At 39.5% G+C, this 22,367-nt stretch overlaps 1 protein-coding gene across 1 annotated transcript in view; it reads right to left on the reverse strand.

The window, feature by feature from the left end:
* Positions 1-22,367, reverse strand: part of SPTA1 (spectrin alpha, erythrocytic 1) — a 95,327-nt gene that overhangs the window by 57,410 nt on the left and 15,550 nt on the right. Inside the window, exons 12-15 of the mRNA XM_086393516.1 lie at positions 22,169-22,246; positions 21,882-22,037; positions 20,129-20,333; positions 18,547-18,728 (exon numbers count right to left, since the gene is read on the reverse strand). Coding sequence (XP_086249642.1) covers positions 18,547-18,728; positions 20,129-20,333; positions 21,882-22,037; positions 22,169-22,246 — 621 coding nt within the window. The remainder of the gene's footprint in view (positions 1-18,546; positions 18,729-20,128; positions 20,334-21,881; positions 22,038-22,168; positions 22,247-22,367) is intronic.

Below are 22,367 nucleotides of genomic sequence, written 5' to 3' on the forward strand. Positions count from 1 at the left end.
CTCTTCTCTGTATAACCCCGTGAACATCTCTGAGTGGTCCAGTTGTGGAGTGCACATAAGGAAGTGACTACTGGCTAGCCCACTCTCTCCACTATTGATTCACCTCATCTCATTTGGTCACCTCTAACTCCCTCCTCCCTCTTCTCTTCTCCGTGTAACCCTGTGAACCTCTCTGAGTGACCCTCACTGTAGAGAAACTTATCATCTTTAATGTAGATGTTTTATCAATGGTGCTGTATAGAAGGAGAAGTTTTGAAACTACTGTAAAAATAAGACCGATAATCGGAAGCAGGAGACTTAAGTCCAAACCCTGACTCCAGGGAACTCCTGACTCCAAGGAACATTCATTGACAGGAGCTCATCAAATGCCTCCATACCGACACTGAAACCAAGCACCACACAAGGGCCAATAAGTTCCAGGGCAAGACATACTAAGCAAATTCTCCAGCAACAAAGGAACACAGCCCTGAGCTTCAAGATACAGGCTGCCCAAAGTCACCCCAAAACTATAGACATCTCATAACTCATTACTGGACATTTCATTGCACTCCAGAGAGAAGAAATACAGCTCCACCCACCAGAACACCGACACAAGCTTCCCTAACCAGGAAACCTTGACAAGCCACCTGTACAAACCCACACACAGTGAGGAAACGCCACAATAAAGAGAACTCCACAAACTGCCAGAATACAGAAAGGACACCCCAAACTCAGCAATTTAAACAAGATGAAGAGACAGAGGAATACTCAGCAGATAAAGGAACAGGATAAATGCCCACCAAACCAAACAAAAGAGGAAGAGATAGGGAATCTACCTGATAAAGAATTCCGAATAATGATAGTGAAATTGATCCAAAATCTTGAAACTAAAATGGAATCACAGATAAATAGCCTGGAGACAAGGATTGAGAAGATGCAAGAAAGGTTTAACAAGGACCTAGAAGAAATAAAAAAGAGTCAATATATAATGAATAATGCAATAAGTGAAATTAAAAACACTCTGGAGGCAACAAATAGTAGAATAACAGAGGCAGAAGACAGGATTAGTGAATTAGAAGATAGAATGGTAGAAATAAATGAATCAGAGAGGATAAAAGAAAAACGAATTAAAAGAAATGAGGACAATCTCAGAGACCTCCAGGACAATATTAAACGCTACAACATTCGAATCATAGGGGTTCCAGAAGAAGAAGACAAAAAGAAAGACCATGAGAAAATACTTGAGGAGATAATAGTGGAAAACTTCCCTAAAATGGGGAAGGAAATAATCACCCAAGTCCAAGAAAACCAGAGAGTACCAAACAGGACAAACCCAAGGCGAAACACACCAAGACACATATTAATCAAATTAACAAAGATCAAACACAAAGAACAAATATTAAAAGCAGCAAGGGAAAAACAACAAATAACACACAAGGGAATTCCCATAAGGATAACAGCTGATCTTTCAATAGAAACTCTTCAAGCCAGGAGGGAATGGCAAGACATACTTAAAATGATGAAAGAAAATAACCTACAGCCCAGATTATTGTACCCAGCAAGGATCTCATTCAAGTATGAAGGAGAAATCAAAAGCTTTTCAGACAAGCAAAAGCTGAGAGAATTCTGCACCACCAAACCAGCTCTCCAACAAATACTAAAGGATATTCTCTAGACAGGAAACACAAAAACGGTGTATAAACTCGAACCCAAAACAATAAAGTAAATGGCAACGGGAACATACTTATCAGTAATTACCTTAAATGTAAATGGGTTGAATGCCCCAACCAAAAGACAAAGACTGGCTGAATGGATACAAAAACAAGACCCCTACATATGTTGTCTACAAGAGACCCACCTCAAAACAGGGGACACATACAGACTGAAAGTGAACAGCTGGAAAAAGATTTTCCATGCAAATAGGGACCAAAAGAAAGCAGGAGTAGCAATACTCATATCAGATAAAATAGACTTTAAAACAAAGGCTGTGAAAAGAGACAAAGAAGGTCACTACATAATGATCAAAGGATCAATCCAAGAAGAAGATATAACAATTATAAATATATATGCACCCAACACAGGAGCACCACAGTACGTAAGACAAATGCTAACAAGTATGAAAGGAGAAATTAACAATAACACAATAATAGTGGGAGACTTTAATACCCCACTTACACCTATGGATAGATCAACTAAACAGAAAATTAACAAGGAAACACAAACTTTAAATGATACAATAGACCAGTTAGACCTAATTGATATCTATAGGTCATTTCATCCCAAAACAATGAATTTCACCTTTTTCTCAAGCGCACATGGAACCTTCTCCAGGATAGATCACATCCTGGGCCATAAAGCTAGCCTTGGTAAATTCAAAAAAATAGAAATCATTCCAAGCATCTTTTCTGACCACAATGCAGTAAGATTAGATCTCAATTACAGGAGAAAAACTATTAAAAATTCCAACATGTGGAGGCTGAACAACACGCTGCTGAATAACCAACAAATCACAGAAGAAATCAAAAAAGAAATCAAAATTTGCATAGAAACGAATGAAAATGAAAACACAACAACCCAAAACCTGTGGGACACGGTAAAAGCAGTCCTAAGGGGAAAGTTCATAGCAATACAGGCACACCTCAAGAAACAAGAAAAAAGTCAAATAAATAACCTAACTCTACACCTAAAGCAACTAGAAAAGGAAGAAATGAAGAACCCCAGGGTTAGTAGAAGGAAAGAAATCTTAAAAATTAGAGCAGAAATAAATGCAAAAGAAACAAAAGAGACCATAGCAAAAATCAACAAAACCAAAAGCTGGTTCTTTGAAAGGATAAATAAAATTGACAAACCATTAGCCAGACTCATCAAGAAACAAAGGGAGAAAAATCAAATCAACAAAATTAGAAACGAAAATGGAGAGATCACAACAGACAACACAGAAATACAAAGGATCATAAGAGACTACTATCAACAATTATATGCCAATAAAATGGACAACGTGGAAGAAATGGACAAATTCTTAGAAAAGTACAACTTTCCAAAACTGGACCAGGAAGAAATAGAAAATCTTAACAGACCCATCACAAGCATGGAAATTGAAACTGTAATCAAAAATCTTCCAGCAAACAAAAGCCCCGGCCCAGACGGCTTCACAGCTGAATTCTACCAAAAATTTAGAGAAGAGCTAACACCTATCCTGCTCAAACTCTTCCAGAAAATTGCAGAGGAAGGTAAACTTCCAAACTCATTCTATGAGGCCACCATCACCCTAATACCAAAACCTGACAAAGATCCCACAAAAAAAGAAAACTACAGGCCAATATCACTGATGAACATAGATGCAAAAATCCTTAACAAAATTCTAGCAATCAGAATCCAACAACACATTAAAAAGATCATACACCATGATCAAGTGGGCTTTATCCCAGGGATGCAAGGATTCTTCAATATCCGCAAATCAATCAATGTAATACACCACATTAACAAATTGAAAAATAAAAACCATATGATTATCTCAATAGATGCAGAGAAAGCCTTTGACAAAATTCAACATCCATTTATGATAAAAACTCTCCAGAAAGGTGGAATAGAAGGAACATACCTCAACATAATAAAAGCTATATATGACAAACCCACAGCAAACATTATCCTCAATGGTGAAACATTGAAAGCATTTCCTCTAAAGTCAGGAACAAGACAAGGGTGCCCACTTTCACCATTACTATTCAACATAGTTTTGGAAGTTTTGGCCACAGCAATCAGAGCAGAAAAAGAAATAAAAGGAATCCAAATTGGAAAAGAAGAAGTAAAACTCTCACTATTTGCAGATGACATGATCCTCTACATAGAAAACCCTAAAGAGTCCACCAGAAAATTACTAGAAATAATCAATGACTACAGTAAAGTTGCAGGATATAAAATCAACACACAGAAATCCCTTGCATTCCTATACACTAATAATGAGAAAACAGAAAGAGAAATTAAGGAAACAATTCCATTCACCATTGCAACGGAAAGAATAAAATACTTAGGAATATATCTACCTAAAGAAACTAAAGACCTATATATAGAAAACTATAAAACACTGGTGAAAGAAATCAAAGAGGACACTAATAGATGGAGAAATATACCATGTTCATGGATTGGAAGAATCAATATAGTGAAAATGAGTATACTACCCAAAGCAATTTATAGATTCAACGCAATCCCTATCAAGCTACCAACAGTATTCTTCACAGAGCTAGAACAAATAATTTCACAATTTGTATGGAAATACAAAAAACCTCGAATAGCCAAAGCGATCTTGAGAAAGAAGAATGGAACTGGAGGAATCAACCTACCTGACTTCAGGCTCTACTACAAAGCCACAGTCATCAAGACAGTATGGTACTGGCACAAAGACAGAAATATTGATCAATGGAATAAAATAGAAAGCCCAGAGATAAATCCACGCACATATGGACACCTTATCTTCGACAAAGGAGGCAAGAATATACAATGGATTAAAGACAATCTCTTTAACAAGTGGTGCTGGGAAATCTGGTCAACCACTTGTAAAAGAATGAAACTGGACCACTTTCTAACACCATACACAAAAATAAACTCAAAATGGATTAAAGATCTAAACGTAAGACCAGAAACTACAAAACTCCTAGAGGAGAACATAGGCAAAACACTCTCCGACATACATCACAGCAGGATCCTCTATGACCCACCTCCCAGAATATTGGAAATAAAAGCAAAAATAAACAAATGGGACCTAATTAACCTTAAAAGCTTCTGCACATCAAAGGAAACTATTAGCAAGGTGAAAAGACAGCCTTCAGAATGGGAGAAAATAATAGCAAATGAAGCAACCGACAAACAACTAATCTCAAAAATATACAAGCAACTCCTACAGCTCAACTCCAGAAAAATAAACGACCCAATCAAAAAATGGGCCAAAGAACTAAATAGACATTTCTCCAAAAAAGACATACAGATGGCTAACAAGCACATGAAAAGATGCTCAACATCACTCATTATCAGAGAAATGCAAATCAAAACCACTATGAGGTACCATTTCACACCAGTCAGAATGGCTGCGATCCAAAAGTCTACAAATAATAAATGCTGGAGAGGGTGTGGAGAAAAGGGAACCCTCTTACACTGTTGGTGGGAATGCAAACTAGTACAGCCACTATGGAGAACAGTGTGGAGATTCCTTAAAAAACTGGAAATAGAACTGCCTTATGATCCAGCAATCCCACTGCTGGGCATACACACCGAGGAAACCAGAAGGGAAAGAGACACGTGTACCCCAATGTTCATCGCAGCACTGTTTATAATAGCCAAGACATGGAAGCAACCTAGATGTCCATCAGCAGATGAATGGATAAGAAAGCTATGGTACATATACACAATGGAGTATTACTCAGCCATTAAAAAGAATACATTTGAATCAGTTCTAATGAGGTGGATGAAACTGGAGCCTATTATACAGAGTGAAGTAAGCCAGAAGGAAAAACATAAATACAGTATACTAACGCATATATATGGAATTTAGAAAGATGGTAACAATAACCTGGTGTACGAGACAGCAAAAGAGACACTGATGTATAGAACAGTCTTATGGACTCTGTGGGAGAGGGAGAGGGTGGGAAGATTTGGGAGAATGGCATTGAAACATGTAAAATATCATGTAGGAAACGAGTTGCCAGTCCAGGTTCGATGCATGATGCTGGATGATTGGGGCTGGTGCACTGGGACGGCCCAGAGGGATGGTATGGGGAGGGAGGAGGGAGGAGGGTTTGGGATGGGGAACACATGTATACCTGTGGCGGATTCATTTTGATATTTGGCAAAACTAATACAATTATGTAAAGTTTAAAAATAAAATTAGAGGAAAAAAAAATCAAAAAAAAAAAAAAAGTGGGCCTTAGAAAGCATCACTACGAACAAAGCTGGTGGAGGTAATGGAATTCCAGTTGAGCTATTCCAAATCCTGAAAGATGATGCTGTGAAAGTGCTGCACTCAATATGCCAGCAAATTTGGAAAACTCAGCAGTGGCCACAGGACTGGAAAAGGTCAGTTTTCCTTCCAATCCCAAAGAAAGGCAATGCCAAAGAATGCTCAAACTATCACACAATTGCACTCATCTCACATGCTAGTAAAGTAATGCTCAAATTCTCCAAGCCAGGTTTCAGCAATATGTGAACCGTGAACTTCCAGATGTTCAAGCTGGTTTGAGAAAAGGCAGAGGATCCAGAGATCAAATTGCCAACATCCGCTGGATCACGGAAAAAGCAATAGAGTTCCAGAAAAACATCTATTTCTGCTTTATTGACTATGCCAAAGCCTTTGACTGTGTGGATCAAAATAAACTGTGGAAATTCTTCAAGAGATGGGAATGCCAGATCACCTGACCTGCCTCTTGAGAAACCTGTATGCAGGTCAGGAAGCAACAGTTAGAACTGGACATGGAACAACAGACTGGTTCCAAAGAGGAAAAGGAGTACGTCAAAGCTGTATATTGCCACCTTGCTATTTTAACTTATATGCAGAGTACATCATGAGAAACTGTGGGCTGGAAGAAGCACAAGCTGGAATCAAGATTCTGGGAGAAATATCTATAACCTCAGATATGCAGATGACACCACCCTTATGTCAGAAAGTGAAGAGGAACTCCAAAGCCTCTTGATGAAAGTGAAAGTGGAGAGTGAAAAAGTTGGCTTAAAGCTCAACATACAGAAAACGAAGATCATGGCATCTGGTCCCATCACTTCATGGGAAGTAGATGGGGAAACAGTGTCAGACTTTATTTTTCTGGGCCCCAAAATCACTGCAGATGGTGACTGTAGCCATGAAATTAAAAGACGCTTACTCCTTGGAAGGAAAGTTATGACCAACCTAGATAGCATATTCCAAAGCAGAGACATTACTTTGCCAACAAAGGTCCGTCTAGTCAAGGCTATGGTTTTTCCAGTAATCATGTACGGATGTGAGAGTTGGACTGTGAAGAAAGCTGAGTGCCAAAGAATTGATGCTTTTGAACTGTGGTGTTGGAGAAGACTCTCGAGAGTCCCTTGGACTGCAAGGAGATCCAACCAGTCCATTCTGAAGGAGATCAGCCCTGGGATTTCTTTGGAAGGAATGATGCTAAAGCTGAAACTTCAGTACTTTGGCCACCTCATGCGAAGAGTTGACTCATTGGAAAAGACTGATACTAGGAGGGATTGGGGGCAGGAGCAGAAGGGGATGACAGAGGATGAGATGGCTGGATGGCATCACTAACTCAATTGGATGTGAGTCTGAGTGAACTCCAGGAGTTGGTGATGGACAGGGAAGCCTGGCATGCTGCAATTCATGGGGTTGCAAAGAGTCGGACACAACTGAGCGACTGAACTGAACTGTACTATTTGAAAACTAAGGCAGTGCATGATGCCTCAGACTAAAGAGATAGACTTGGCTGAGGGTCAGTTGCTATTTTATCCAGTTCTCCACATGTTGCAATATTAGTTTCTTCATGTATACAATAAAGACTTTAGAGCATCTGTATGGATGTGAGAGTTGGACTGTTAAGAAAGCTGAGCGTCAAAGAATTGATGCTTCTGAACTGTGGTGTTGGAGAACACTCTTGCGAGTTCCTTGGACTGCAAGGAGATCCAGCCAGTCCATTCTGAAGGAGATCAGCCCTGGGATTTCTTTGGAAGGAATGATGCTAAAGCTGAAACTCCAGTACTTTGGCCACCTCATGTGAAGAGTTGACTCATTGGAAAAGACTCTGATGCTGGGAGGGATTGGGGGCAGGAGGAAAAGGGGCCGACAGAGGATGAGATGTCTGGATGGCATCACTGACTCGATGGATGTGAGTCTTAGTGAACTCCGGGAGTTGGTGATGGACAGGGAGGCCTGGCGTGCTGCAATTCATGGGGTCGCAAAGAGTCAGACATGACTGAGCGACTGAACTGAACTGAACTGAGAGAATACTTATGACCTTTTCCAGCTTTGATAGTCCATATCTAAAATTTCTTTTGCAAGCATCGTATCTTAGCCTCTACTACAACTAGGAGTATAACCAAGCAGGACCCTACATGCCTTCCTGGGACAAATCCCTCCCCCATACCTTCTGTTTAGCTCCTTTCTGAAGTAGTCAGATAATATCTGATGCATATTTCCTGAAGTTTTCAGATGCTAAAACCACTACCAAATAGAAGAAATTAACTTGAAATTAGCTTGAGGATCATGAGCAGTAGTCCGCAGATCTTCTGGTACATAAGGCTTGATAATATTAACTGCTCTCAATACAATACAAGCTTGGATTCTGGGATGAGAAATTGAGTCAACTAGAAGTTGATTTCCACTGAATTCTCTAGAAACTCACATAGAGTATCTCTGCTGCAGGGAGGAAACCAATTTGACTCCATGTTGGAAACTGTTCTTTGACTTGTTTTTCATTGCTTTTGTTATTATAATCATACTTAACGGCTTTCCTGGAGGACCCTGCCCCTTCGCATGACTGTAAACTAAAGTGCCTTTGTTCAGCTTACTGACAGATAGCTTGTCCCTGCCCACCTGTGAATAGAAGAGATTAACCCATCATTTCTGCAGGCTGGAAATTCTCTTGGAGATGTTTTGCAAGACTGAAGACCCTTTCAATTTACTTCCCCACTGTCTCTCCCTCTCTATTCTGCCTTTTGACTTTAGTTCCTCATTGCTTCTTTCTCTCTGATCCATAAAAGAACCTGACACCCAGACCCCAATAAGATGGCTATTTTGAGGCACCAGCCTACCATTTTCTCAGTCTGCTGGCTCCTCGATTAAAGTCTCTTCCTTGCCGCAACATCTCATCTCTTGGATTCATTGGCCTGTTATGTGACGAGCTTGGACTCAGTAACCTCTATACTCTAAAAACTTACTGGATAAATTTACTTTAAAAAATAGTCTGGAGGCGGTCACAAGATGGCAGAGGAATAGGACAGGGAGACCACTTTCTCCCCACAAATTCATCAAAAGAACATTTAAACGCTGAGTAAATTCCACAAAACAAATTCTGAATGCTGGCAGAGGACATCAGGCACCCAGAAAAGCAGCCCATTGCCTTTGAAAGGAGATAGGAAAAAATACACAAGACAAAAAGAAAGACAAAAGAGGTAGGGATGGAGTTCCGCCCCGTAAGGGAGTCTTAAAAAGAGAGAAGTTTCCAAATACCAGGAAACACTCTCACTGTCGAGTCTGTGGTAAGCCTTGGAACCACAGAGGGCAACATAACTGGGAGGAAAAATAAATAAATAATTAAAACCCACAGATTACGTGCCCAACGGTAACTCCCCCAGCGGAGAAGCAATGCAGACGCCTGCACCTGCCACTAGCAAGCGAGAGCTAGGCACAGAGGTGTGGGCTGCACTGCTTAGAGTAAGGACTGGGCCTGAATGCCGCGAGGGCAATCTGAGTGAACTAACTTGGGCTAGCAAACCAGACTGTGGGATAGCTACCACGCAAAAAGCCCTAACCTAAATGGCACCCCACTCCAGTACTCTTGCCTGGAAAATCCCATGGATGGAGGAGGCTGGTAGGCTGCAGCCCATGGGGTCGCTGAGGGTCAGACAGGACTGAACGACTTCACTTTCACTTTTCACTTTCACGCATTGGAGAAGGAAATGGCAACCCACTCCAGTATTCTTGCCTGGAGAATCCCAGGGATGGGGGAGCCTGGTGGGCTGCCATCTATGGGGTCACACAGAGTCAGACATGCCTGAAGCGGTTTAGCAGGGAAGACACCGTCAGGCCTGCTCACAGAACAAAGGACTGAACAGAGCTAGCCCGCTGCAGATCATCCCCCTCTGGTGACAAGCAGCCAGAGCCAGAAGAGGGCAATTGCAGCCCCAGAGAGGCATTATCTACCAAACTGCAAGCAGGATTCTTTGCTAACTAAGATTTCTTGGGGTTCTGGAAGGTCAACATCCGCCTGAGAAGGTGCACAGGTTGTACACCCAGAAAACCGAGTGGCAGGGATGGGGGAGGCGATAAGTTGCAGTGACTGTGCTCGCCAAACACCTCATCACCTGAGCTGCTCGGGCCTGGGAAGGGCACAAAATGCAGGTCCAACCGAGTCTGCACCTCTCAGGACTACCTGAGTGCCTGAACCTGAGCAGCTTAGACCTGGGAGGTGCATGTAGCCCAGGGCCAGCCTCAGATGGTTCCCAGTGGAGGAACCTAGAGCCTGAGCAGTGTGGGTAGAGAGGTCACACGCACCGTGAGTGGGGGCAGGCCCAGTGTGACTGAGACTTTTCGAGCACACGCCAGTGTTATTTGTTTGCAGCATCCCTCCCTCCCCACAACATGGCTGAACAAGTGAGCCTAAAAAAGTGTCCACCACCGCCCCCTTGTGTCAAGGTGGAAATTAGACACTGAAGAGACCAGCAAGCAGAAGAAGCTAAAACAGAGGGAACCGCCTTGGAAGTGACAGGTGCAATAGATTAAAACCCTGTAGTTAGTACCGACTACATAGTAAGGAGCCTATAGATCTTGAGAAATATAAGCTGAACCAAGAAACTATCCAAAAATGAACTGACCCCACACTGCCCACAACACCAGAGAAGGTCCTAGATATATTTTTTATTATTTTTACTATCATTCTTTTTTTTTAATTTTTAAATCCTCTATTACTCCTTTATTTTCATTTTTATAACCTACTATTGCTTTGAAAAAAAAAAAACAGACCCTATTTTTTAAAGCAAACTTCATATATATATATTTTTTTTAATATAATTTTTGTGACTTTTTTTTTTTTCTTTAATGTACTTTTGAAAATCCAGCCTCTACTCTAGATTTTTAATCTTTGCTTTTTGGTATTTGTTATCAATTTTGTACCTTTAAGAACCCAATCTTCAGTGCCCATTTTTACTTGGGCATGAGATTACTGGCTTGACTGCTCTCTCCCCCTTTGGACTCTCCTTTTTCTCCACCAGGTCACCTCTATCTCATCCCTCCCCCTTCTCTTCTGTACCCAACTCTGTGAATCTCTTTGTGTGTTCCAGATGGTGGAGAACACTTAGGGGACTGATTACTGGCTGGATCTGTCTCTATCCTTTTGATTCCCCACTTTATCCTCTTGGCCACCTCTGTCTCCTTCCTCCTTCTTCTCTTCTCTATACAACTCTGTGAACATCTCTGAGTGGTCCAGACTGTGGAGCGCACATAAGGAAGTGATTACTGGATAGCTTGCTCTCTCCTCTTTTGATTCCACTTCATCTCACTCGGGTCACCTCTAACTCCCTCCTCCCTCTTCTCTTCTCCATGTAACTCTGTGAACCTTTCTGGGTGTCCCTCACTGTGGAGAAACTTTTCATCTTTAACCTAGATGTTTTATCAATGGTGCTGTATAAATGGAGAAGTCTTGAGGCTACTGTAAAAATAAGACTGAAAACCTGAAGCAGGAGGCTTAACTCCAAGTTCTGAGAACACCATAGAACTCCTGACTCCAGGGAACATTAATCGACAGGAGCTCATCAAACACCTCATACCTACACTGAAACCAAGCAGCACCCAAGGGCCAAGAAGTTCCAGAGCAAGACATACCATGCAAATTCTCCAGCAACACAGGAACACAGCCCTGAGCTTCAATATACAGGCTGCCCAAAGTCACTCCAAATCCATTGACATCTCATAACTCATTACTGGACACTTCATTGCACTCCAGAGAGAAGAAATCCAGCTCCACCCACCAGAACACCAAGACAAGCTTCCCTAACCAGGAAACATTACAAGCCATCCATACAACCACACCCACAGTGAGGAAACGCCACAATAAAGAGAACTCCACAAACTGCCAGAATACAGAAAGGCCACCCCAAACACAACAATATAAACAAGATGAAGAGACAGAGGAATACCCAGCAGGTAAAGTAACAGGATAAATACCCACCAAACCAAACAAAAGAGGAAGAGATAGGGGATCTACCTGATAAAAAATTCTGAATAATGATAGTGAAAAGGATTCAAAATCTTGAAAACAAAATGTAATCACAGATAAATATCCTGGAGACAAGGATTGAGAAGATGCAAGCAAGGTTTAACAAAGATCTATAAATAATGAAAAAGAGTCAATATATAATGAATAATGCAATAAATGATATCAAAAACACTCTGGAGAGAACAAATAGTAAAATAACAGACGCAGAAGATAGGATTAGTGAGGTAGAAGATAGAATGGTAGAAATAAATGAATCAGAGGAGAAAAAGGAAAAATGAATTAAAAGAAATGAGGACAGTCTCAGAGACCTCTGGGACAATGTTAAACGCCCCAACATTTGAATCATAGGAGTCCCAGAAGAAGAAGACAAAAAGAAAGACCAGGAGAAAATACTTGAGATAATTGTTGAAAACTTCCCTAAAATGTGGAAGGAAATAATCACCCAAGTCCAAGAAACCCAGAGAGTCCCAAACAGGATAAACCCAAGGCAAAACACCCCAAGACACATATTAATCAAATTAACAAAGATCAAACACAAAGAACAAATATGAAAAGTAGCAAGGGAAAACCAACAAATAACCCACAAGGGGATTCCCATAAGGATAACAGCTGACCTTTCAATAGAAACTCTTCAGGCCAGAAGAGAATGGCAGGACATACTTAAAGTGATGAAAGAGAAAAACCTACAGTCCAGATTACTGTACCCAGCAAGGATCTCATTCAAATATGAAGGAGAAATCAAAAGCTTTACGGACAAGCAAAAGCTAAGAGAATTCAGCACCACCAAACCAGCTCTCCAACAAATGCTAAAGGATATTCTCTAGACAGGAAACACACAAAGGGAGTATAAACTCAAACCCAAAACAATAACGTAAATGGCAAAGGGATCATACTTATCGTTAATTACCTTAAACGTAAATGGGTTGAATGCCCTAACCAAAAGACACAGACTGGCTGGCTGAATGGATACAAACACAATATTCCTATATATGCTGTCTACAAGAGACCCACCTCAAAACAGGGGATACATACAGACTGAAAGTGAAGGGCTGGAAAAAGCTATTCCACGCAAATAGAGACCAAAAGAAAGCAGGAGTAGCAATACTCATATCATATAAAATAGACTTTAAAACAAAGGCTGTGAAAAGAGACAAAGAAGGACACTACATAATGATCAAAGGATCAACCCAAGAAGAAGATATAACAATTATAAATATATATGCACCCAACATAGGAGCACTGTAATATGTAAGACAAATGCTAACAAGTATGAAAGGGGAAATTAACAATAACAATAATAGTGGGAGACTTTAAACCCCACTCACACCTATGGATAGATCAACTAAACAGAAAATTAACAAGGAAACACAAATGTTAAATAATACAATACACCAGTTAGACCTAATTGATATCTATAGGACATTTCACCCCAGAACAATGAATTTCACCTTTTTCTCAAGTGTACACGGAACCTTCTCCAGGATAGATCATGTCCTGAGCCATAAATCTAGTCTTGGTAAATTCAAAAACATTGAAATCATTCCAAGTATCTTTTCTGACCACAGTGCAGTAAGATTAGATGTCAATTACATGAGAAAAACTATTAAAAATTCCAACATATGGAGGCTGAACAGCATGCTGCTGAATAACCAACAAATCACAAAAGAAATTTAAAAAAATCAAAATATGCATAGAAATGAATGAAAATGAAACAGAACCACCCAAAACCTGTAATCCACTGTAAAAGCAGTGCTAAGGGAAGGTTCATAGCAATACAGGCATACCTCAAGAAACAAGAAAAAAGTCAAATAAATAACCTAACCCTACACCTAAAGCAACTAGAAAAGGAAGAAATGAAGAACCCCAGGGTTAGTAGAAGGAAAGAAATCTTAAAAATTAGGGCAGAAATAAATGCAAAAGAGACCATAGCAAAAATCCACAAAGCCAAAAGCTGTTTCTTTGAAAGGGTAAATAAAATTGACAAACCGTTAGCCAGACTCATCAAGAAACAAAGGGAGAAAAATCAAATCAATAAAATTAGAAATGAAAATGGAGAGATCACAAAAGACAACACAGAAATACACAGGATCATAAGAGACTACTATCAACAATTATATGCCAATAAAATGGATAGCTTGGAAGAAATGGACAAATTCTTAGAAAAGTACAACTTTCCAAAACTGAACGAAGAAGAAATAGAAAATCTTAACAGACCCATCACAAGCACAGAAATTGAAACTGTAATCAGAAATCTTCCAGCAAACAAAAGCCCAGGTCCAGATGGCTTCACAGCTGAAATCTACTAAAAATTTAGAGAAGAGGGAGTTGGTGATGGACAGGGAGGCCTGGCGTGCTGCGCTTCATGGGGTCGCAAAGAATCGGACACGACTGAGCAACTGAACTGAACTGAACTGAACTGAATACCTATCCTACTCAAACTCCTCTAGAAAATTGCAGAGGAAGGTAAACTTCCAAATTCATTCTACGAGGCCACCATCACCCTATACCAAAACCTAACAAAGATGCCACTAAAAAAGAAAACTACAGGCCAATATCACTGATGAACATAGATACAAAAATACTTAACAAAATTCTAGCAATCATAATCCAACAACACATTAAAAAGATCATACACCATGACCAAGTGGGCTTTATCCCAAGGATGCAAGGATTCTTCAATATCTGCAAATCAATCAGTGCAATACACCACATTAACAAATTGAAAAATAAAAGTCATATGATTATCTCAATAGATACAAAGAAAATCTTTGAAAAAATTCAACATCCATTTATGATAAACACTCTCCAGAAAGCAGGAATAGAAGGACCATACCTCAACATAATAAAAGCTATATATGACAAACCCACAGCAAACATTATCCTCAATGGTGAAAAATTGAAAGCATTTCCCCTAAAGTCAGGAACAAGATAAGGGTGCCCACTCTCACCACTGCTATTCAACATAGTTTTGGAAGTTTTGGCCATAGCAATCAGAGCAGAAAAAGAAATAAAAGGAATCCAAATTGGAAAAGAAGAAGTAAAACTCTCACTGTTTGCCGATGATATGATCCCTTAAAGACTCCACCAGAAAATTACTAGGGCTAATCAATGAATATAGTAAAGTTGCAGGATATAAAATCAACACACAGAAATCCCTTGCATTCCTACACATTAATAATGAGAAAATAGAAAGAGAAATTAAGGAAACAATTCCATTCACCATTGCAACGAAAAGAATAAAATACTTAGGAATATATCTACCTAAAGAAACTAAAGACCTATAAATAGAAAACCATAAAACACCGGTGAAAGAAATCAAAGAGGACATTAACAGATGGAGAAATATACCATGTTCATGGATCAGAAGAATCAATATAGCGAAAATGAGTATACTACCCAAAGCAATCTATAGATTCAGTGCAATCCCTATCAAGCTACCAACAGTATTTTTCACAAAGCTAGAACAAATAATTTCACAATTTGTATAGAAATACAAAAAGCCTCGAATAGCCAAAGCAGTCTTGAGAAAGAAGAATGGAACTGGAAGAATCAACCTGCCTGACTTCAAGCTCTACTATAAAGCCACAGTTGTCAAGACAGTATGGTACTGGCACAAAGACAGAAATATAGATCAGTGGAACAAAATAGAAGCCCAGAGATAAATCCACGCACCTATGGACACCTTATCTTTGACAAAGGAGGCAAGAATATGCAATGGAGAAAAGACAATCTCTTTCACAAGTGGTGCTGGGAAAACTGGTCAGCCACTTGTAAAAGAATGAAACTAGAACACTTTCTAACACTGTACACAAAAATAAACTTGAAATGGGTTAAAGATCTAAACATAAGACCAGAAACTATATAACTCTTAGAGGAAGACATAGGCAAAACACTCTCTGACATAAATCACAGCAGGATCCTCTATGCCCTGCCCCCCCCAAAAAAAAGAAATGGAAATAAAAGCAAAAATAAACAAATGGGACCTAATTAAAATTAAAAGCTTCTGCACAACAAAGGAAACTCTAAGCAAGATGAAAAGACAGCCTTCAGAATGGGAGAAAATAATAGTAAATGAAGCAACTGACAAAGAACTAATCTCAAAAATATACAAGCAACTCCTACAGCTCAATTCCAGAAAAATAAATGACCCAATCAAAAAATGGGCCAAAGAACTAAACAGACAGTTCTCCAAAGAAGACATACAGATGGTTAACAAACACATGAAAAGATGCTCAACATCACTCATTATCAGAGAAATGCAAATCAAAACCAAAATGAGGTACCATTTCAAGCCAGTCAGAATGGGTGCGATCCAAAAGTCTACAAGCAATAAATGCTGGAGAGGGCATGGAGAAAAGGGAACCCTCTTACAGTGTTGGTGGGAATGCAAACTAGTACAGCCACTATGGAGAACAGTGTGGAGATTCCTTAAAAAACTGGAAATAGAACTGCCTTATGATCCAGCAATCCCACTTCTGGGCATACACACTGAGGGAACCAGAATTGAAAGAGATACGTGTACCCCAATATTCATTGCAGCACTGTTTTTTAATAACCAGGACATGGAAGCAACCTAGATGCCCATCAGCAGATGAATGGATAAGAAAGCTGTGGTACATATACACAATTGAGTATTGCTGCTGCTGCTGCTGCTGCTGCTAAGTTGCTTCAGTCATATCTGACTCTGTGCGACCCCTTAGACGGCAGCCCACCAGGCTCCCCTGTCCCTGGGATTCTCCAGGCAAGAACACTGGAGTGGGTTGCCATTTCCTTCAGCCATTAAAAAGAATACATTTGAATCAGTTCTAATGAGGTGGATGAAATTGGAGCCTATTATACAGAGCGAAGTAAGCCAGAAAGAAAAACACCAATACAGTATACTAACACATATATATGGAATTTAGAATGATGGTAAAGGAGACAAAGATGTATAGAACAGTTTGTTATACTCTGTGGGAGAGGTAGAGGGTGGGATGATTTGGGAGAATGGCATTGAAACATGTATAATATCATATATGAAATGAATTGCCAGTCCAGGTTTGATGCAGGATACAGGATGCTTGTGGCTGGTGCTTTGGGATGACCCACAGGGATGGTACAGGGAGGGAGACGTGAAGGGGGGTCAGGATGGGGAACACGTGTATACCCGTGGGGGATTCATGTTGATGTATGGCAAAACCAATACAATATTGTAAAGTAATTAGTCTCCAATTAAATAAATTTATATTTAAAAAAATAGTCTGGTGTGATTTCAGTGGGTAACTTTGAAACCAACAGCCTAGACATCTGTTTCATAGTCCTGGCCCTGCTGTTAATTTTCTCTGTGACATTGGAGAAGTCACTTCATTTCTCTGTGTTTCAATTTTCTTAAGAAAAGAAAAAAAGTACAATTAAAAATATTTCAAGTTTTGAATTGTAGGATGCCAGAATAGAAAGACATAATTTTATCCAAACTTTTAGTTTACAGGTAAGTAAACAGAGGTGCAAACAGGTGAAAAGATACACCACAGAACTAGTAAGTGATAAGGCTATATAAAATCCAGGTTTCTGGATTAAGAGTACAGCATCATATTTAGAAGAGTCAATAAAGTCTTATAGCAGCCATAGGGTTCTGACAAAAGACACCAGGCACCAAGAAGAATAGCTGGATAAAGGAGATACTAGAAAGAGGTAGTTGACCAACTAAACATTTTGAATTTTTACCTTTGGCTTTTTTGGGTAATTAGAATAGGAAAAAGGAGTCCAAAATGGCGGTGAAGAAAAACAAAGAAAGGACAAAGCCCATAAAAATGAAACAAAAGAAAATCTGTGGACCGGAGTGAGAACCTCAGGTGAAACAAACACACGCCCTTCTTGGCTCGCCCAATTTGCACAGGGCAGGCTCAGGGGGAGGAGACAAAACATATAAAAAGAGGAAGCCAAGAAGGACTGAGCCCTCTCCTTTGGGAATGGCCCACCCTCATGCCTCAAGGGTGTACTATCCTCTGCTTGCCGAATAAAACTTAACTGTAACCAAGCTGTAACACTGGTGCACCATTTCAAATCTTTGCCCACTGCTGCAAGACAGAACAGAGAAAATTACACGCTCTCCCGGTATATCATCCAAGTCATGGTATCAGATATGTTGGGGGATTGTGTAAATTTCTTCAGTTCTATCTCATGGGAGCAAAGATTTGAAATGGTGGACCAGTGTTAAAGCTTGGTTATAGCTCAGTTTTATTTGGCAAGCAGAGGATAATACACTCTTGAGGCGTGAGGGCAGGCTGACCCCAAAGGAGAAGCCTCAATCCATCTTGGCTTCCTTTTTTTATATTTTTTGTCTCCTCCCCAATGAGCCTGCCCTATGCAACTTGGGCTAGCCAAGAAAGGGGTGTGTTTGTTTCACCTGAGTTTCTCACTCCGGTCTGCAGATTTTCTTTTGCTCCATTTTCATGGGCTTTTTCTGTTCTTTGTCTTTCTTCACCGCCATTTTGGACTTCTTTTTTCCTATTCTAAATACCTAACAGCTTCCTGCTTTGTCCCACTTTTTTTTTTAAATAATAATTATGATGAATGTGCTCAGAATGTATATGGGTAACTTGGCTCACAATTGGTTAAAGAGCTAGCAACAAACCTGACGAGTAGCCACAGCAGACTCCAGGAGGCCATGTTTCCTGAGCAGATTCTGTACATCTGCTAGGCCTTTCCCATAATCCTGAGATCTAGCCTGCCATTCCACTTCCTCCAGCCATTGCATCAGGTCTTCTGCATTATTTTCAAATTGAAGCTGCTTATTTGCTTCATGCAACTGGATCCCTAGGAAAAGACATCAAGTGTAAGACAGGTATCATAACTAATCCTCATTATATGCTATTACAAGTTATACCAACTTAAGGAAAAATATAATGTTTGGATAGTCCAATGGGAAAAATATAACTGTCTAACATGTGATTACATTAAAAAATTACCATTAATTTGTAGAATTCAGATAGGATTTTCTTTTGAAGATAGTAGTGTTCTCAAAACAGATATAAACAATATGTTCATTTCTTGTTGAGGTATGGGCCTATGTTAGATTTTTAACTATCTTGTCACTTGTTATACTCTATTGAGACCTCCCTTTCAAAGGGATTCAAGCATAAACATGTCATTTTCCAAGAGAAAATAAAACTTGGGGTTAGCTCAGTTTGAAATTTTGAAGTATTTTTTCCTAAATATCTTCCTCAGAACTTTGCTAACCATCAGCCACCTCTGCCTTAGTGCCTGTTCTTTATCACAAACCACACCCTACAATTTTCTCTTCCAGAAAATATTTTGATTATCCACTGTTCTCAGCTAAATTCTTTATCATATGATTTTATAACAATCATTTGCATTATTTCTGTGAAACAATTACTAGGACATGAAGTAACAGCAACTTCTTGTTACAGTCAAGTTGATTTGTTTTCCTAAACCAAAAATCAGGATATCCGACAAAATCAATATGATGTATCTTTTCTATAACCAGGACAGAGGCATGTCTGTAGATAATGTTTATAACAAATGGACTATTGACAGAAAAAGCATCATTATTTGTGTTAATTATGATGATTGATTTGTTTGTCAAAGTAAGAGGTGAAGTTAAATTTAAGTAGAGGCTAGTCAAGCAGACATGGGAATTTTTTAAGAGCTTACAATAGAACCTGAATATGCCCAGATAGGTGAAACAGCAAGCCATCAAGCCTTTTCACAAGAATAAAATATCATGGGAACCTCACATGTGGCCCCAACCATATTTTAATGCCTAATTAAATAACCTGAGTCAGAATATGTTGCTTCATTTATAGAACAAAAAGATGTATAATCGAATTATGGACACTTATTTTAGATGTATAGTCAATATTGAATTCACGATATCTGAATATTTATTCAACAGGAAGCAAAAAAAGGGAGAAAAGTGAAAAGAAAACAAATACAATTTCAGTTGAAAAGACCTACATATCTGAAGAAAAGAATTGTGTTAATATATAGAAGAATTGTGTTAATATATAATAATTGTGTGTGATAAGTTTAGGTTAGATTTTTTAAATTTCTTGACCAATAGAGGAAGACACAGGGAGGCAAATGAGTAACATCCCTCCCTTCTCACAGAGGCCATCGGGTAAATTCAAGGTGGTAAAGATGAAGGTGGGTTTCAGAATTTAGGAATTCATTTCTTAAAAGACTCTGCTTCTAACCTTTCTGCTCTGTAGCCTCCTGCAGTTCAATCCAGAGGCTCTCAACTTCCCTCAAACGATCAGCCACCTTGTCGGAGGCATAATGATTGCTGTCAATCATCTCCTGGCCAGTTTTCTGTATATTATTAAGCCGGATCTGATTAGCTGCCAATTCTTCTTCAAAGACTTTCTGCTTTTGAACCTGGCTCTTCAAGTTCAGTGTTTCCTAAGAGAAAATGAAAACAGTGAAAGAAAACAATTCCTTGAAAAATGAGGGGCAGATATTTTGAGGACAGGAATTTTTTTTTCACTATAAATCTAAGTGAACTAAGAAGAGGATATAAGGCAGAACTGTTCTAGTCCAAGTATAGAGCCAGAGGATGCTCAGGAAACTATGACCAATTACTCCTTTCATACAAATGGCAGACATAGCTAATCACCTCCTGAACTTATTTCTATTGAGTCTGGATATGGTCTGAATATCACTTTAAATATGACACCATATGTAAGGATTATCAATCGATCACAGCTGGCATGAAAGATGGAGATTATTTTCCATTCCTGCCTTTAGCAGAGAAGACCTGTTTACCCTACATACACTGGAACCATAACTCCTCTAGAGAACACAAGCACATAGGGATAAGTTTTACAGAATGAAAGTTAAAAATTAGATGCTCAAAGTTCTATCGAAAGAATATTAGAACAAGAGCATCAGAGGTATACATTTAAGACTAAATGATACTTAGAAAGTAAATGCAGTGAATAGATTTTGGCCTAGAAATCAAGAGACTGATTCCAGTCCTGACTGTAAATGCAAAAATTTGTGAGTGTATGTGTGTGTGTGTGCAAAATAGTTTAACAGTTTATTATGCTCAGTCACTCAGTCATGTTTGACTCTCTGTGACCCCATGGATTGTAGCCAGCTAGACCCCTCTGTCCATGGGATTTTCCAGGCAGGAATACTGGAGCAGGTTGCCACTTCCTACTCCAGGGGATCTTCCCGACACAGGGATCTAACCCACTTCTCTTTCCATCTCCCTCATTGGCAGGCAGATTCTTTACCACAGTGCCATAAGGGAAGCCTATTGATAATTTATATTGTGAGTGAAAAATATGTGTTTTATATAATACCAAAATAAAAAAAACTTATGTGTGACTCAAAGATAATTCAGGAATTTTTCAGAGTCACACAAACTAAAACAGGACAGGGAATGAATTCAAGCCCAGTGTTTACTTTCCCCCGAGAGAATTCATGTGTCTAACTCTATGTTAAACAGATCTAAATAATCGGTTAACCTTGGGCAACTCACTACACAATTCAGATCCTGGTTTCTTCATCTGTAAAATAAGGAATTGTTCCTTTCCAGCTACAAAGCAGTAAGTTTATATTGTGTCAAACCATTAGGTTAATTCTGAGTTCCTGGTAGCCTGAATGTACGTTATGACTAGACCCAACATTTTCCTACTATAAGGGTGCATAGGGCAGCAGAAAGGGGGATATGCAGCTAAATAAAGAGAATTCCTGCTTTCCCCTGCTCTATTAAGGACCACTGGAAATTGTGCCAGGGAAAGGGGGTGATGGGAAACAGGGTATTGGAAAATTGGAAATTAGAAATACAGTCTTGGAGGAATCATTGTGCTTCTCTGAGATTCTGTCTCTCCATCTATAAAATGAGGCTCACCAGCTGAACGCTATTGTCTTTTCAGGTCCAAGATTGTAGTTTCATTAAATTAAGTACCAATGAGTATGTTCTGGGTCTGCAACCCTGCCTACCTTATAATCTTCATCATCTGCCAACTTTTTCTTTTTGTTGATCCAGTTCTTTAGGTCATCTGAGTCCTGATACAGTTGCTGCAGAAGGAATGAATCCTCCAGCAATCCGCGTCTAATGGCAGCCCTTTTTCGTAGATTGTCCCGTCGGACCAACAGCTGCAAAAAACATAAACAAACTCACGGTCAGAAAAATAAAATATGGATGCCTGAGATCTACTGCCTACCATGGTTAACAATGCTCCAACATTTTCCCTGGCCCGGGTGCACAGGCAGGCAGATGCACATACTTCATCCCGGATAGCAGCGATCTCCTCTGAATCATAATGCTTATCATCAATCAGTTTGGTTGCAGTCTTGTCTATGGTCTGGGGGAAAAAAAACAAAAAGTGTTTTTCTCTCATTGGCACTGAGTAAGTCGCCACAGTTTGTTTAGCTGTTTAAAGAAGAAGCATGACAATGTGGGAAGAGGACAAGATTCAGGGTCAG

Source organism: Bos grunniens, chromosome 3, assembly GCF_055505025.1.
Source record: "Bos grunniens cultivar Pamir isolate PY7600 chromosome 3, Bosgru_T2T1.0, whole genome shotgun sequence".
Classification (NCBI taxonomy): Eukaryota; Metazoa; Chordata; class Mammalia; order Artiodactyla; family Bovidae; genus Bos; species Bos grunniens.